The 16646-nt window shown below is 36.6% G+C and overlaps 1 protein-coding gene across 2 annotated transcripts in view; it reads left to right on the top strand.

Moving 5' to 3' along the window:
• The window catches only part of PPP2R5A (protein phosphatase 2 regulatory subunit B'alpha), a 47026-nt gene that overhangs the window by 17797 nt on the left and 12583 nt on the right, over positions 1–16646 (top strand). For both annotated transcript variants that reach the window (XM_075147016.1, XM_075147015.1), the window contains exons 2-6: positions 1642–1838; positions 7080–7181; positions 13263–13355; positions 15330–15460; positions 15679–15738. In XM_075147016.1, the coding sequence (XP_075003117.1) occupies positions 1642–1838; positions 7080–7181; positions 13263–13355; positions 15330–15460; positions 15679–15738 (583 nt within the window). The remainder of the gene's footprint in view (positions 1–1641; positions 1839–7079; positions 7182–13262; positions 13356–15329; positions 15461–15678; positions 15739–16646) is intronic.

A 16646-nucleotide genomic window follows, 5' to 3' on the forward strand; every position in this document is an offset into this window, starting at 1 on the left:
TTAACATTCAAAAGTATGAATTGTTCTTTATGAGGGAGTAGTAATTGCTAGCTTTTTCAAAAGCTCACTGAAGTTGTTATGCTCAGGTAATAGGATCATAACTGTCAGATGGGGAAAGAGAATACAGTACAATATTCTGGTGTTTGAACTTTCAGGGCAAAATGAGCAGCTGGGATTACAGTGGAGGCGTTTCAGTCCATTTTAGCAATTACGTTTTGCTTACAGAAATGAAAGAATTCTATCAGATAATTACTGAATATTAAAACCACTGTTGACTGTTGTTGTTCCAGCCACTAAATGGAAGGTGTTTTGGTAAGAAACTTGGGGAACTGGCATTATCAAAGAGTGTTTGAGTTGTTAAACTTACAAACTTAAAATGAAATTTGTTTAATTAGAATAATCCTAAAACAATAAAGAAAAGCATGAGATCTTCTTGTGATTTGTTCAAATTTTAAAGTGAGAGTTAAGATTTTCAATACTCAGTGTTACATGGCAGTTGCCTTTTTCTTGTCTTGATAATTTCCTTATGATGAAACAACAGTGCTAATATCAATACTGCAGTGAATGAATGAAGCTAAGGGATTAGTAGTCTGGCTACAGACAGGTCTTGAAAATTCTTCAGGTGGAGAGCATTCCTTATTTGCAGATAAAATTGGAAATAAACATTTTTCACCAGAACAAGTGAAATCCCAACTGACTGATAGATGAGGTGATGCTATGTTGCTGGCATGGCTTAGAATCCCAACAAACAATTAAAAACAAGAACAAAAGGAATATTAAATCAATTTTTCAGTTAAAACCATGGCTGCTTTTGTTGTGATCATGCAACTTTTGAACAGTTTCAATATTTTAAGGATATATTAAATTTTTGAAGTGTACTGTACTTAATAATCCATCTTTTTTAGAGCTAATGTGAAATACTAATGGAGGAATTTTGCTTATCAGCTTATAGAGAAACTGCACTCTAAAATGGAAATGCCAAGTCATAGCCAAACATGTTGTCTTAATAGGCCAAAAAAGCTGGGAAACCTTACATGACTTAAGATTGTGATAAAGTATTTAGACCAAAGCATGAAAACTCAGGATTAATCCTTTTGAAATATTGGAGTTAATTCTTAAGAGAAACATTCATCACATGATGTCAAAAGTATGTGAAGTATTTTGCATTGGGGTAAAAAGACAAGGTTCCTTCAAAGCAGATTTTGCAGCTTTTAAGCAGGTTACATAATAAAGGATTAGGGAACAGAATGAGACAAATCGGATGAATGAAAGGTTAGTATGATGCACTGCTTCTGTATATGACTTTTGGTGAGGGAGAGCTGGTACTTACTAATGACTATGTATTTCAAATAAAGTTAATTCAGGAACTCATTTTCCATAAATATATTTACTGCCATATGTTTATCCATTATTTCTTGCATGAAACACAAGTTGTGAATGGCGGGTCTTTCATTCTAACATACTTAAACAGATATTTTCAGTTTTGACAATATTGCTTATTAATTTGCTGACTGCAGAGCATACTATTCCCCATAATACAAAACTGACAGTTATGCAAATTTTAGTCAACAAAATAGATTCAGAAATCCCGAGTTTGCTTCTAGAGACTTAAGTGTTGGTTGCCTTTTTTTTCTTTTATAGATGCCACCTTCAATGAACAGCAAGATCTTTTTTGTCAGAAGTTGCAACAGTGTTGTGTACTCTTTGACTTCATGGACTCTGTTTCAGACCTGAAAAGCAAAGAAATTAAGAGAGCAACATTGAATGAACTGGTTGAATATGTTTCAACAAATCGTGGAGTGATTGTTGAATCAGCTTATGCTGACATAGTGAAAATGGTAAGTAGAATGCTCTTGTTATATTTTGAATTTTAATAAAAATCTTAAATTAATCGGTTTACAACTCTGACGGCATCTAACTCAGAATTGCTGTTGGTTATTCTGCTTATGCAATATAATACAATTCGTTAATGATAACTTGGCTTACAAGATTGTTTAGAAAGGCTTGTAAAAACAAACAAACCACTTGTAAGTTTTAATTATTAGCTGAAATATGATGCATTCAGGTTAATTAAAATGAAAGAACTGGTATAATGCAGATGCTTGCAGTCTGGGTAAGCTTTGAAGTTGTTCTCATTCAGAAAATGGCAATATTTCGGTGCTGCCTGTCTTTAGCCTGTCACTCCGCTGCCATTCTTAAAGTTTACTGGTAAAGATTCTTGCGGGTACTAGTGTCAACAGAAAGGTTTATTAGTGTAAGAAAGCAACTCTACTTTGTAAATACTTTATATGGCTGTTTGTTACTGTTTTGGCCTTGGAGAGCTGTGCTAGAGTAGTCTAAGTGTTTTGCTCGAGTTGTAAACCACAGGATGACTTGTACTGTGCAATTTCTACAAATGGCTTGTTGAGTAAGTAACAAAATATTTGTGGTTGTTATCTGCTGACTTTCCCAGGTTTTTTATATGCATTTTCAAATGCTATGTAAGTGATGTTTTGGATATGCCTATACTCCATGTACAGGGAACGCAACTGAAAAGGACATTTGACAATAATCTGAAATATTTTAAAGTTGTTTTTTCTAGAAATTTGAAATGTAAAAAGAATGTTTTTAGTGCCGGTGCATTTAGGCTAATGGTTCTCTAAACTTCGGTTAAGTTTACATAGGCACAATGCTGACCTTAGAAGTAGCTATCGGGAATGTAAGCAGACTTACATGGTTCAAACATCTGGCCTACAACTTTTGTAGTTTTCTATACAGTGCAAGCTATTTTCTCTTAAGGTTTTGTTTGGTTTTTGTTTGGTGGGTTTTGTTTTTGTTTTTTTTTTTTTTCTATGAGCAGCTGATATGGAAGATCAGATCTTTAATATAAATAATAGAAATTTTGCCATTATACTGAAGGGCTAGGATTTTGAAACCCTTTTAATCATTTTGGCTGTTTCACCAGACGCTTATTAAGTTTTACAAAAGATCTAGGACACTGTTTTTCTTGTATAGTTTTGTTTTTTAAAGGACCTGTGTTTGTCTTAAACGTTTCTTACACAAGAAAATAAAGGACAGAGTATGTCTACCTCTTCTCTGGATTTTTTTTTTTCTTTTTTTGCTGCGGGTGGCAGCAAGGCTGAATCCTTACAGTGTTTTCTTACTCTGTGTGCCTGCCCTCTGTAGCCTCTTGTTGGAAGAAAGAGTATACTAACTAGCCTGTCATACTTGTTGAAGGGAGATTTTCTTTTATATTGGAGTTGTTTTCTTTTCTTGGAGATAAGGTGTTTTTAGCTATTCTTCTGAGGTTATTGTTGTTGTGCAAATGATTGGGCTCTGTGGATGCTTGTTTTCCCTTCCATAACAAATTTCCATCTCCTTTCCTCCCCTAAAATGACAGAAAATTAAGAAGGCCTTAAATGCTCAGTGAGAGCTTTTTCAGAGCTTGAGACAAAAGATCCCTCCAAGCCTGAATAGTATTTCTAGTCTCCCTGGCAACTGGCAGCAGAAAAGGTCTTTGCTGTGAATTAGGACTAAGTACCAGCTTTCAGAAAGAACTCTGGATGGGTCTCTCCCTCCAAACAACACGTGTGTCAGGCTTCAGGCCTTTCTTTGTAGCAAAACTTCTGTGAGATTTAAAAGATCTTTTTATTTTAAATTTTTTGTCTGTTCAATGTTACTACATTAAAAGAAAAAGCATTTGAGGTTTTTTTGCAGAGTTTGAAGGATAGTGTTTTTGGGATGAAAAAGTAGAAATTGGCCTTAATGAAACCCAGCTATCATGTGCCTCGTAGTATAGGATGAACGGACTACAGAAATGCCCTGAAAAAAGCCAGAGTGGCATCAGTGGCAGAAGCGGAGCCAATTTCTTCCCAAAGCCCCTTGTCTTTCCCTAGGCCTGGGACACCTTTCCTCCAGCTTGCAGAGGAAGCAGCCCAGTTTCCTTGGAGTCACCCGAGTCTTGGGGAGGCAAAGTCAACAATCCCTTACAGATATCAAGAGGAAAAAAAATGTTGTTCCTGACCAGTGCGTAGGCAAGGTCTGTGCAGGTGAGGAGGTCTCTTAGCATTCCTTCCCTTCACATGGTCTCTGTTACCATGATAGCTACTGGGCCAGTACCACACAATAATGTCTCGTGTAGTTGTCCCTGCTCTGCTTGGATCCTGAGGTAGGGAGCACTGGTTGAAATGATACCAATGTTTTTTCAAGCCACCAAGGATGGAACAAGATCATAAAAAAAACCCCTTTGTTTAGGCAGGACCATATGCTGTAGGTTATCTTTTTGGTGCCCCAGGCAACCTGATTTTCCTATAATTTCTTTACCAAAACCTTTGAATTAAGAACTGAGGAAGAGTTTTGGTTACAAATAGTTTTGAAGGGGTAGCACAGTGGTCTGTGCACCTCCTTTCTAGGTCATCTAAAACTCATGTCTTCTCTGTTTGGAAATTCTCACTTGAAAGTACTCTGAAGCTAATAGCAAATTAGGGTTTGGCATTGTGAGTATTTTAAGTTTTAAAACTTCCTGGGAAGTTAGAGAGCTCTAGCCTTTATCAGGTTTGGGAACATAATAGAAATGTCCCTCCAGTACACACTACTCCTCCATGTCCTTGTGCCTGCCAACCTCCCCTCATTCCCCACCAGCATATAAAAATCCAATGTAAATGAGATTGTCCTAGCAGCTTGCACAAGCTGTGAACTCAGAATTTCAAAAAACATCAGGTATCTCTATCTGCACACTCAGAAATTGGAACTGAATCTAGTATCTCTCCAAATGCTTAGCTCCTTGTGAAGTGTACAGACAATAAGGGGCTTTCTTTTTTTTCTTCTTTTTTGTTTTAATAAAATGTAATTGCTGTATCTTAATACATTAACTGACACATTTTCAGATGTCGCTTTCACAAAACTTTGAGATTTAATTTAGAAAGCTAATGCTGGGTTTCTCTGGAAACCTGTCCAGCTGTAAAAGCCTTTTATGATTTGTAGTTCTCAAATCACAGTTTTGGGATAAGACCCCACTTACGAAGGAAAAGGATGTTTTAAATAATATGAGAGGATATAGTGAAGAATTCACCCATAGAAAAACAATGGGGATTTTAACCCAAAACCACATTTTTGATCAATACTGTTAGCAAGACATTAGAAAGAAGCAGATGAGACAGGAAGCAAAAGTATTTCAAACATAATGAAGTAAATGAACCAGTTCTTTAGGGAGACAGGCTAGTACATAAAAATGGTACACATTTTATTCGAAGTTTCATATGGTCTCAGGAGACCAATAATGCTGGTAGAAGTACTGAATACTCTGAAAATCAAAAAATTTGTTTTCTAAAGGTCTGGCTGAGAAGCTTGCTATTTGTTTCTGCTACAGAAGTATGTTCAATAGTTAGTACTTTCGTTTTGGACTTGAAACGTTTGCATTCAGTACTCTGAGGTTCTGTGCTAAAGGGTTGACTCAGTTCAGCAAGATGCATCTAGAAATAAAAGGATGCATTTTCAAGAGGCGTTACCAGAAGACTTGTAAGCAGAGATAGGGAAGTCTCTGTAGGGGACAGATTTGCATGTTGGATGCTTTTGTTGAATACCTAATAAGAATAGGCAATATCAAATAACAGAACCAAGACTGTAGTCTTGTTTTTCGGGCTTGATTAAAATTCATATCCTCTCAGACTCCTCTTTTCCCATTCTCTCCCCCAGCCAGTTTCTCTTGTGCTCCAGAATCCCAAGTCCCTTGTGTTTACAACATTAAAGGACAACTGTACTGTTTTGGGTTTTTTTTCTGCTGTGCAGTAAACTAGGAGACTGCTGTGGTGCCCATCCATACAGAACATCATTGCCCTTCTGTTCTAGAGCAGCATCATCTGCAGCTTTACCATGTGCCAACAGGAGACAGTGACAGGACATAGAATGAAGCCCACAGGAGGAAATGAAAAGTCAGTTTATGCAATAGCTTTATATCTTGTTTAATGAGGCAGCTGATTCTTCTGTGCAGAGCCAGCTGGGTGACTTCAGGATCTTTTAAAGTCCTTTTGCAAGATTCTTCAAACACCTTGGAGACTCCATGGAAGCTGTGCAGTAGCATTTGCTGCAAACTATCAAACATTTTCTTTTCTGTTTAGTAGGTTTGGGTGGTTAGCAGCTATTTGAAACAGATTTGATCAAAAAGACTAGAGAGTTTGAAAGATGATTGGAAAAGTTGGGCTAAACGTGTTCCTGAAAAAAACAGTAGAAAATGCAGAAGCGAAATTAACTTCGTGTTCTCTTTTGTTCATGTTAAAGAGATTTAAAATCCAGTATGTTACATCTGGCAGAAGAGATGACATTTATTTTTCTTTTGACATCTGAAAGATTGGTCTTCTGTCCAGACTTCTATATACTTCAAAAATCCTTGAAGAAACCTTTTTAAGCTTGCCCTTTTGAAATTGATTTGATATGACTGTATCATACTTAAAGTAACTCGGTAGCTATTTTTCTTAGTTTTTTCAAAGTTATTCTGTATTAAATCAAAAAGTTAAAATTGTTATGTATTTCTGAATTCCCAAAACCTTGAAACGTTTTGAAATTATGAAAGTTGAAAAATTGTAAACAGTTCTTCAGTTCTTACTTGAAAGTGAGAAATATCGTGAAATTAAGTGAACAACTCTAAAATTAGATACATTTTTGGGATTGTCTGCCTTACACGTGAAGAGAGCTCTCTTTAAATCATAATTGGTTAATTATACTGTATTTGTTGTCTTATATAAAACCTCAGCTCTTAGTGTCACATAGTTAAAAATTGGTCTTTATAAGGGGAAACCAAAATTTTCTTTTAACTTTCATGGTTTCAGAGAAAAATTTTAAATATGACCATGTCTAGCTACAAACTTATAAAAAAGTTGAGACAAAAGTTACTTTCTTATTATTTTCATTGGCTTGTTTCAGACTTTTGGCTGTTTGGATTTAGCAGTTTAGAAAAAATAAAGAATAAAATTGATTTATTATATTACTTTTTTTTAAAGATGGTTTTGTTTCATGTAATTTTAGGATAAAAGCAGTACCTTGCTGAGTGTGATCTGTGGAAGTATAAAAAGTGATACAATTAAACAATTTTTTTTTTCTTGCAGATTAGTTCTAATATTTTCAGAACACTTCCGCCTAGTGATAACCCAGATTTTGATCCAGAAGAAGATGAACCAACTCTTGAAGCCTCATGGCCCCACATACAGGTATATGATTCCTTTATTTTCAAGCCTTCTTGTAAGGCAAGAACTGTGAATGGATCCTTGAGTCATTTTGTGCCTTTGGTAAGAGTGTCAAAATTGCTTGTATAATACAACTGAGTTTCTATACTTGGGAGGGAAAAAAAGTGGTGCTTTTCTTAACGTGTGTATAAATACGGCAGAATGCAAGTCTTCCAAATTGCTTAAATAACTTTTTTTTTTTAACGGAGGGATTGCACTGTTAAAGTGTGGTATATGTATGTCTTTAAAAATATATGGTTATTTTAGGTAATTATGTTCTTTACTTAAGAGGCTTGTTTTCTGCACTTGAGCAACTTTTTTGTGTGATTTCAATAACATACGAGTGGATGTTAACAGTTCGGTTTCTTGTGACAGTAACAAAAAATGGAGTAATAGCCTTTATTTGTCTTTTGAGCAAGAAATAGATATCTCCACATTCTTCCCACCCTCTTCCCTCCCTTCATGCAAAAACTTTACAATATAAGCGTTGTTTGGTAACAGTTGGTTAGTTATTCTATTGTTGCACTCCTGTGCCAATCTCGTGATTTTTATAGCATTGCTGTATCAATCACGTGATTGACTTGCCATACTGCTGAATTTCTTTTTTTTTTCCAATTAGCTGTTAAAAGTTGAACAAACCTAAATCACTTGTAATCATCCAAGTTCATATCTCAGATAGTTCGTTGCCGAATTTATATAAGTAGTATCTGTTAAATAAAAGTTATGTAGCAACTCCTAGTAGTGGGTAGAAGATTAATAGCTACTGCACATCTGCATACCATTCTCTCCCCTCTCTTAAGAGAGTTAAAATACTACTCTGTCCCTATAATATTACAGTTCTAATGTGTTGACAAATACTCTAATTTAAAAATTGGACTGCTAATATTGGCTAGAAAAAGTACATGTTCAGGATAATATTTGAGACTTAAACCAAGTAAGAGACAAGTTATCAGAAAAAATAACTCTGCAGATTAAAGGCTGCAATAATTATTGTCTTACTTAGATATGGCTGATTCTAATTATAGGAGAAATGGCTATAACTGAACTAGATGAGAGGCTTGATTTTGTAGAGGTGGGAGTGTGCAAGGGCTGTGCAAATGTCTCTTGTAGTCAGTAGCGGCATCATCTGACTTTCAGGAGTAAAATTTGTAGATGTTATCTCAGTTCACTTTAGGACATAAATAAACTATAGTTCTTTTTATACAAAAAGACTTGGGATTTCTGTGACCAGTTCGCTTGTGCTTTAGGCTTCTCTGAGAGAAATTGAAAGAGGTTTGTAGCCCGTGGTATTATTTGAAATTTTATTTTCAGCTTTTTCCTTTGCCTTTTTCTAAATGAGTTTTGGCCAGGCTGATCATTGATTGTGGATTTTTCTCCTGCATCAGTTGTTCGTCCTTGTCCTTTGAATAGATTGCTCATTGCAGCACAATGGAAACAGTTTGTGTTTTCCTCTCCTTTCTTTTACAGTTTAGGTGCTACTGGATGGTAGAAGACCGAGTTTGATAACTTACTAATTGCCCTCCAGGAGCACAAAGCTGCTGCAAGTGTCAAATTTTGTGTATGGAGGAAGAGGGTGTGCACACCCACTTCCCCCCCCGCAATATCAAAACCCGTTATTATTTTTGGTATAGTCTAAAGAACTGCTTGGGGGTGTGGGTGGGTGTTTTGCTGGCTGTGATTTGTGATTGCTCAGTTACAAACAAATTCAGAATTCTGTCCTTATCTGGCAGTCAGGTAACCAGTTTTCTGGGAGGGAAAAGAAAAAACTCTGAATCTCCACTCTTACCTGGTTGAATCTGTTGGCATTTCTCTATAAAATAACATGATAGATAATGGCTTACTAAGTTACCAGTGTGTGTAGTTACAAGAAGACTCTAGACCTTCAGTAAAATGAGTGCCACTTGAAAGGCATTGCTTTAAAGCAATACTCAGGATGGTTTCTAGCAGCCAAACTAGGTTGAACAGGTTGGCATTAAAGCCACTGTGTATTTTGAAGCCTGGGGAGTTGCAGAGTTGGTAGAATTGGTAGCTTAAAGCAGTAATATTCTAGTGGTCTCTGCAAGAAAGAAGATTGAAGCACCGAAGTAATAGGAGTTATGTTTCATAGCTCTTTGACCCAAGCAGCCCAATTTTGAGAACAACAACAACTAAATCCAACAGTTCTCCCCTGATTTAGTATTTTCAATGGTAACGCTTCAGTTAAACTCAAGAAAGTTGAGCATACCTGTCGTTTGGGGGGGGGGGGGATTTGTTTGGTGTTTTTTTTTTTTTTAGGTAGGAGCAGCCAGCATCCATTGTGGCTAGAATCCATTCTTGTCCCCCTAGTTGATAGTTGTTGTTGTTGTTACGCTTCTATCTTTGCACACATTAGCATACAGAAGAAAGGAGAGGCTGACTAGCCAGAAATGGCCATAGCAGCTTGCTTCCTGAAATGCCTCGGGTAAAGCTTTGTTTATTTCCCAAGGCTCCCAAGGATTTCCAAAGTTATTTGATACCTTTTACCAGCTATACATGTTCTAGGAGCAGCGGTACTAATTATCAGGAAACTAGACAATTCTGTAAGCATCAGAACTGCATAAATACTCCTCCAGTGCACAAAACTTCCCTGCGATACAGCTCAGAAACTGGATTTTTGAGCACTAAATTTTGTTTTTTCTGAAAGCTCTTTCAGAACAATAGCAACAATCATGGTTCTGGAACTGCATGTGTTTATATGAAGCATTCAAATGGTTGCTAATGCATACTCTCCCTATATTAGAAATGAGACATGTAGCTGATTAATTTGTCATCATACGTTGAGAATCTTGCATTAATATTGACTTGTTCTATTTTATAGATGAGGTGTACCTTGGTTTTGATCCTAGTTGATACCCTAAACTTAATCTGGGACAGCTTGTACCAAGATGTTACAGCATTATGCTTTAACTTAGTTAAGAAGCCATAATTGTCCTTCCTCCCCGTGTCCTTTAGGGAAAACAAAACATGCCAATTTAGTCTTCACTCATAAAAGGTGCTCTATCCCATGGCAATTCTAGTGGCTCCTTCTCTGTATCCTTTCAGGTTTGAATAAATTTCCTCAAGCATGTGTAGGACTGTGCATATCTATCTGTACTGTTAATATCTTCCTGGAATATCCCAGGATTTCATCTGTCACTTCCATGGCTTCATTGTGTAGTTGGATCTTAGTCATCCTGTGGTTAACCCTTTCCCAGCTTAAAGGCTTGCAAATGCTTAGCAGAGCTTTTTCTTGGATCTCTAACTGTGACTTTGCAATCCTTGAGTTTCATCCTGTATTTATTACTCCAGGCCTTCAGGGTCAACTTGTTCTTTCTTATTGATAACCTGACATACTTTTTTTTTTTCCTTTGTTCTTTTTTTTTTTTCCTGGTGGTAGCTTCCAATATTGTGTCATCGTTTAAGCAGTTATCACACATGATTATTCTTTGTTGTGGTCACTGACAGAAATATTTAATATAGGAATTTATTAAAGAAATATTTAATGAAATTTAATTCCAAAATTAATCCCTATGAAGCTGTGCTAATAACCTCCCTCCAGCCATATGTTTCCCATTTCAATACAAACCACTAACAAATTTACCCAGTTTCTAGCTTGAAAAAGATCAGTAGAATCATAGAATGGTTTGGGTTGGAAGGGACCTTGAAAGATCACCCAGTCCAGCCCCCCTGCAATGAGCAGGGACATCTTCAACTAGATCAGGTTGCTCAGAGCCCCATCCAACCTGACCTTGAATGTTTCCAGGGATGGGGCATCTACCACCTCTCTGGGCAACCTGTTCCACTGTTCCACTACCCTCATCGTAAAAAATTTCTTACTTGTATCTAGTCTAAATCTACCCTCTTTTAGTTTAAAACCATTCCACCTTGTCCTATCGCTACAGGCCCTACTAAAACGCCTGTCCCCATCTTTCTTATAAGCCCCCTTTAAGTTCTGAAAGGCTGCAATAAGGTCTCCCCGAAGCCTTCTCTTCTCCAGACTGAATAACCCCAACTCTTTCAGCCTTTCTTCATAGGAGAGGTGTTCCATCCTCCTGATCGTTTTTGTGGCCCTCCTCTGGACCCGCTCCAACAGGTCCATGTCTGTCTTGTGCTGAGGATTCCAGAGCTGGACGCAGCACTCCAGGTGGGGTCTCAGCAGAGCAGAATAGAGGGGCAGAATCGCCTCCCTCGACCTGCTGGCCACGCTTCTTTTGATGCAGCCCAGGATACGGTTGGTCTTCGGGGCTGTAAGTGCACGTTGTTGGCTCATGTCCAGCTTTTTGTCCACCAGTACCCCCAAGTCCTTCTGGGCAGGGCTGCTCTCAATCCCTTCATCCCCCAGCCTGTATTGATTCCAGGGGTTGCCCCGACCCAGGTGCAGGACCTTGCACTTGGCCTTGTTGAACCTCATGAGGTTCACATGGGTCCACTTCTCAAGCTTGTCCAGGTCCCTCTGGATGGCATTCTGTCCCTCAGGCGTGTCAACCGCACCACTCAGCTTGGTGTCATCTGCAAGCTTGCTGAGGGTGCACTTGATCCCACTGTCTATGTCATCGATGAAGATATTAAACAGCCATGGTTGATCTCTTTCTAAGACAGAGGATGGAGTATGGTGATATTTAAAATTATATTATTGGATTGTCTATTACCAAGCTTTTAAAAATTCTGTCCTGTATTGTTTGTTGTGCAACCGTGTGCTATTGTGTTTATGCACAAGAAGACAAATTAAGGCTGTACAGGGAAACTTGGGTTTTAATACCGTTCTGTTACGTGAAAGTTGTATACACTTAAACTGTTGATAGGAAAAGCTCTTGTTACAGTCTGTCAGAGGGGAAGAAAGAGTGAAGGGGAACTTGTTTCTGAGTTTCTGCTTTGCATATACAGCATATCCTCCCTGAGGCTATGCGTAAGTAACTGTTGTCTCAAATGTTGTAGATAAAAAGTACTTATTGTCAAGCACTTCTCTCAAGTTAACTTCATAATTATAATTATGAATTACTCCAGTGTTGGCTCTCAGTTTAGTAAGTACTCATAGTGGTAATAGTTGAAATAGATGCCTGTGAGTATCACCACAGCTCTGTGTGGGTTTTATTCAGAAGTCCAGTCAGTGATATCTTTATTTAAATTGCATTTTAGTATTATTTCTAATCAGTTGTTTAACTAACAAGGAGCTAGCAAACAGGCATTGAGAACATAAGCAGCCCTGAATTGAATGTATCTAAACGTAAGACATCTTTCCTCTCAATTCCTTTCTTAGTTAAGAGATGCCTTATGTGTATTTTATAAATCTGTCATTGCTATGGAAGTACAATATTTTGTGTCTTGGACTTCTGATGAACCCCAAAATACAGTACTTGTGCTCTGGCTTCTTCCTGCTTCTCTCTGCTACCTCAGGCCCTCGCTAGCTCTATCTCCTGTCTGTTTTTCCATCTGCGGGCATTGTGGGATCATAGCGAATTGGGACTTGAACTCAATAGAAATAATATACTACAAAATACAAAAGATGTTGAAGATAAATCTGCAGAGGGTCCTGTTGTTTGAATTGAGTGTCCAGAATATAGAAACCTAATGTTAAGCCAAACTCTTTCTATGTATTCATTCAGCTTTTTAATATGACTTTTCATTTTTGGAGTTTGCAGCTGAAACAATTTCAGGAACACTTAGCAGGTTCTTCTTCATCTGTTTAATGTGATGTTAGAGCACTTAATTTTACCCTCAGTGTTGATAAGTGTTTGGTAACTTATTTCTACATAATAAATTCCTAATATAGTAGGAAATATGAATACATGTAATACTTAAAACTTGTTTTTTGTCTAGTAGTGATATTTTCAGTAGATTGTTTATTAAGCTTTGACTCTTCTGGGAATTAAAGTGTTCTTGATACTTACTGTAGTTCTTTCAGTAAATTCCAATAGAGGCTGTGATTAAGCAGTGATGTGTTAGCCTTCGGTTTCCTTTTGTACCTTTTAAGCATGTGAATAGTCCCATTGACTTTGTGATGATAGCGGGGCTGAGATCTGTGTTATGGTGTACTTACTAACTTCAAAATTTTCATTTCAATGTTTGTAGTTGGTGTATGAATTTTTCCTGAGGTTTTTGGAGAGCCCGGATTTTCAGCCTAGCATTGCAAAGCGATATATTGACCAGAAATTTGTACAGCAGGTAAGTAGAGGGTTTTCCCACTCCCAGATTTAAAGATCACCTCTCAAGCTTAACTTATCAGATGACTGTACAGCTAAGGAGAGTATTAGAGCTTTCATGTTGACACAGGGTTAAATTTTAGTTGTTCCAACAGTGCTTTCTGCCGAACACTAAATAAACAGCACATCATGCCACACAGGCTATATGTAATAAGTAACTTCAGAAACACTTCATTTTCAGATATCAACCTCAGTGCTTTGCAATGCAAGATATTTGTAATTTGTAAATACAAGTTGTGTTTTTAATGTTTTGTAACTTACCTCTAGTCAAATCAACAACATACTAATGAAATTTTTGTAGTGCTTTTATGTTTGTTTTTTCATAGATTTATCATTTGAAAACTTAGAGCAAACTTTTGTCTTGTAAAAAGTTCATGTACTTACTGTACATGAAATATGTTCCAACATCTGCTAACTTGTGACTAGATAGTGTCATTCTCTTTACTATCGTGTTAACCACAGAAGGAAGATGAAGTAAGAAAGTACATAGGAAAATCATGCTTCGTCATGCAAAGTAACTATGAGCAAGAAAGTGAAGTGAGATTTCATATTACATATAACTTCTCAAGGAATTAGACTGTAGAATACAATAACAATTTTTGTCTAAGGTTAACTCAGTGGGGACTTTTTTTTTTACCATGTCAAAATACTTGTTTGTCAAGGAAAAGCTCAGTATCTGAAGAGTGAGTGCTGGCAGGCCATCACAGTACAGCAATGAAAAGTAAAAGCATAGATGGACACTTTTCCTTTCCACCTTCAGTGACTGCATTTAATTTCCACTTGTTTGGTTTTACTATTCTTATTTATAGGTGTTTCCTTCTTTGTTTTATTCAACTTTCCCACAAGACTTAGGCCTGAAGCTGCTGCTGAACTATTGGCCATGGGTATCCAATTTACTGATTGACCCGTGGTTCTTAAGAGCCATGTTGCAGAGTTTCAATTCCTGACGTTTCACTTGGTCTTTCTCTAGAGTACAAGAAAGACAATGCAATGAACAGCTAGCTATATATGGAAAAAAGTGGAGTAGTGACCCTGAGAAATTCTTTCTAAATATAAAAATGAAATGAGCTTGAACAAAGTTCCCGAACAGCTGTTTCCAGTCACTTACGCTGTTGGTGTAGGCATACCTAAGCTCACAGACCTGGACTGAGCAGGAGACTGTAGTGACTGCTTGAGCTAAGTTACTAACTTGTTTAGTGCAGTTAGCATTTCTGAATATGCTCTTACTTGGACGTGCAGGGAGAAAAATAGTTAAAATAATGGTCTGTAATGGGATTGGAATATCTTTTGATGTCTTCAAGTGAGTATGGTCTTTTCTGTATCCTTGGAAAACTTTCTACAAGGGAAAAATGTGTGGAAAGTCTTGCCAGCTTATTGCGGCATTTAGTCTGTATTAGCAGAGAATCAGTTAATAATTATATATCTTATACTTATTTTATGACCCCCTCCACATGAAATCATTAACTGTGAAATTTCTTGTATAGGAATGCTTTTGCTTAACCTTCAAGACACAAGTAGCTTTTTGAGATGAGCAGTACAGGATTTTAATTAAGAAATTGTAAATATCTGACACAGATTTGATTAATTCTGATTTCTTAAAGACTAAGAGTAAACCATTTACCTAAGGTTTGACAGTCTCATTCTTACAATTTCATTTTTATTTTGATAGTGTAATAGTTGTTGGAATGGCTTTGATGTCTGTTGTATACAGACTTTTGAAGGGAATGAAGCTGCTGTTTTTATTAAAAAAAAAATCAGCTTTATTAAAAATCTAATTTTGAAAATATAGTATTGACATCCAAACAAAATCTTTGGTTAAACTGATTCTAATTTTTCTAATACAAACTTGTAACTTAAAGATAAAACTCGAATTGGTTAGTAACATAACAAAATTTAAGTCTTTCAAAAGTAATACATTTCAATTTAATTTTTAAAGTTGTTGGAGCTTTTTGATAGTGAAGACCCACGAGAACGTGATTTCCTAAAGACAGTTCTTCATCGAATTTATGGAAAATTCCTCGGTTTAAGAGCGTTCATCAGGAAACAGATTAACAACATTTTCCTCAGGTATGCTATGTATATAATATATGTGTGTGTGTGACTAGGTTGAGGAAAATTTTATCTTGCCTTCATGGTCTGGGTCTGCAGTGATTTATTCTTGAAAGAAAAGACCTGGTTTTGGTCTGTAATCTGGCTTTCAAATATTTGAAGCTTATTAAAGGTTATTTCTTTGGAATCTCTGATCCTCTGTTTCGATTTTTGATGGTTGTCTTTTTTCATGACAGGTTTATATATGAAACGGAGCACTTCAATGGTGTTGCTGAACTTCTTGAGATATTAGGAAGGTAAGTTTGATCTGACACAGAAAAAATATGAAATGTTATTGTGGGTGTTTGGTTCAGCTTTCTTGCTTTGGGAATGGAGACGGGGAAAGAGAATTATTATAGTAATGAGTGATGAAGTGCAGTCACTGATATAATCTAATACTGTCTGGGTTACCATGTGAATATCAAATTAGGATACAGAGTATAAATTATTCTTTTTTGGTGCAAGTTTTAAAGATGACTGGCAAATTACTTCTCAAGGGTCCTTGTTTGTCAGGAATATCTACTCTTGCTTATCTTATATCTGATAGATGACTTGTTCCTTGATTCAGAAAATGAATGTTAACTTTTGCCCTCATGCTGAATGAAATGCTTTAATCTTCAGCAGGCTGGTTTTCTTCAGATTCTATTCAGGAAAGCCTTGTAAGTGCTAGGGTTTTTTATTTATCTTTTTTGACATTTCACTAATTTAATTTTTAACTTTGAAGTTTTTTGTGGTAGTATTTTACTGTTTTTCCAAAATTATCACATATTTCACAGTAGAAAATTTTATAAATATTAGTGGTCTAACTCCTAAAAGTGAGATTACTGAATCAATGAGACAACTTTTTAACTTTGTTTTTGGAGGGAAAGGTTGTTCAACAATCTCAAAACAAATGTTCAAACTGCACTGTTAAAATAGTTCAAAATTGTATGCCATCTACTCTTTTCTCTGCAAGTTGCTAGTGGTTGTGGGTGAAATGGATCAGCTTCCTGATGCATCTGTCTAAGCTTTACAATTAGACAGCAAGACTTACTGTAGATGATTTTACTTAATGGATGTCACGGTAAAAATACTTCAGCTCGTCTAATGAGAGTATTATTTGGCTTCTACTATCGTTCTCTGGTATTCCTGCCAATAGTCTAAACTTGCATGATACCAACATTTT

This window comes from Calonectris borealis, chromosome 3 (genome assembly GCF_964195595.1).
Source record: "Calonectris borealis chromosome 3, bCalBor7.hap1.2, whole genome shotgun sequence".
NCBI classification, from domain to species: Eukaryota; Metazoa; Chordata; class Aves; order Procellariiformes; family Procellariidae; genus Calonectris; species Calonectris borealis.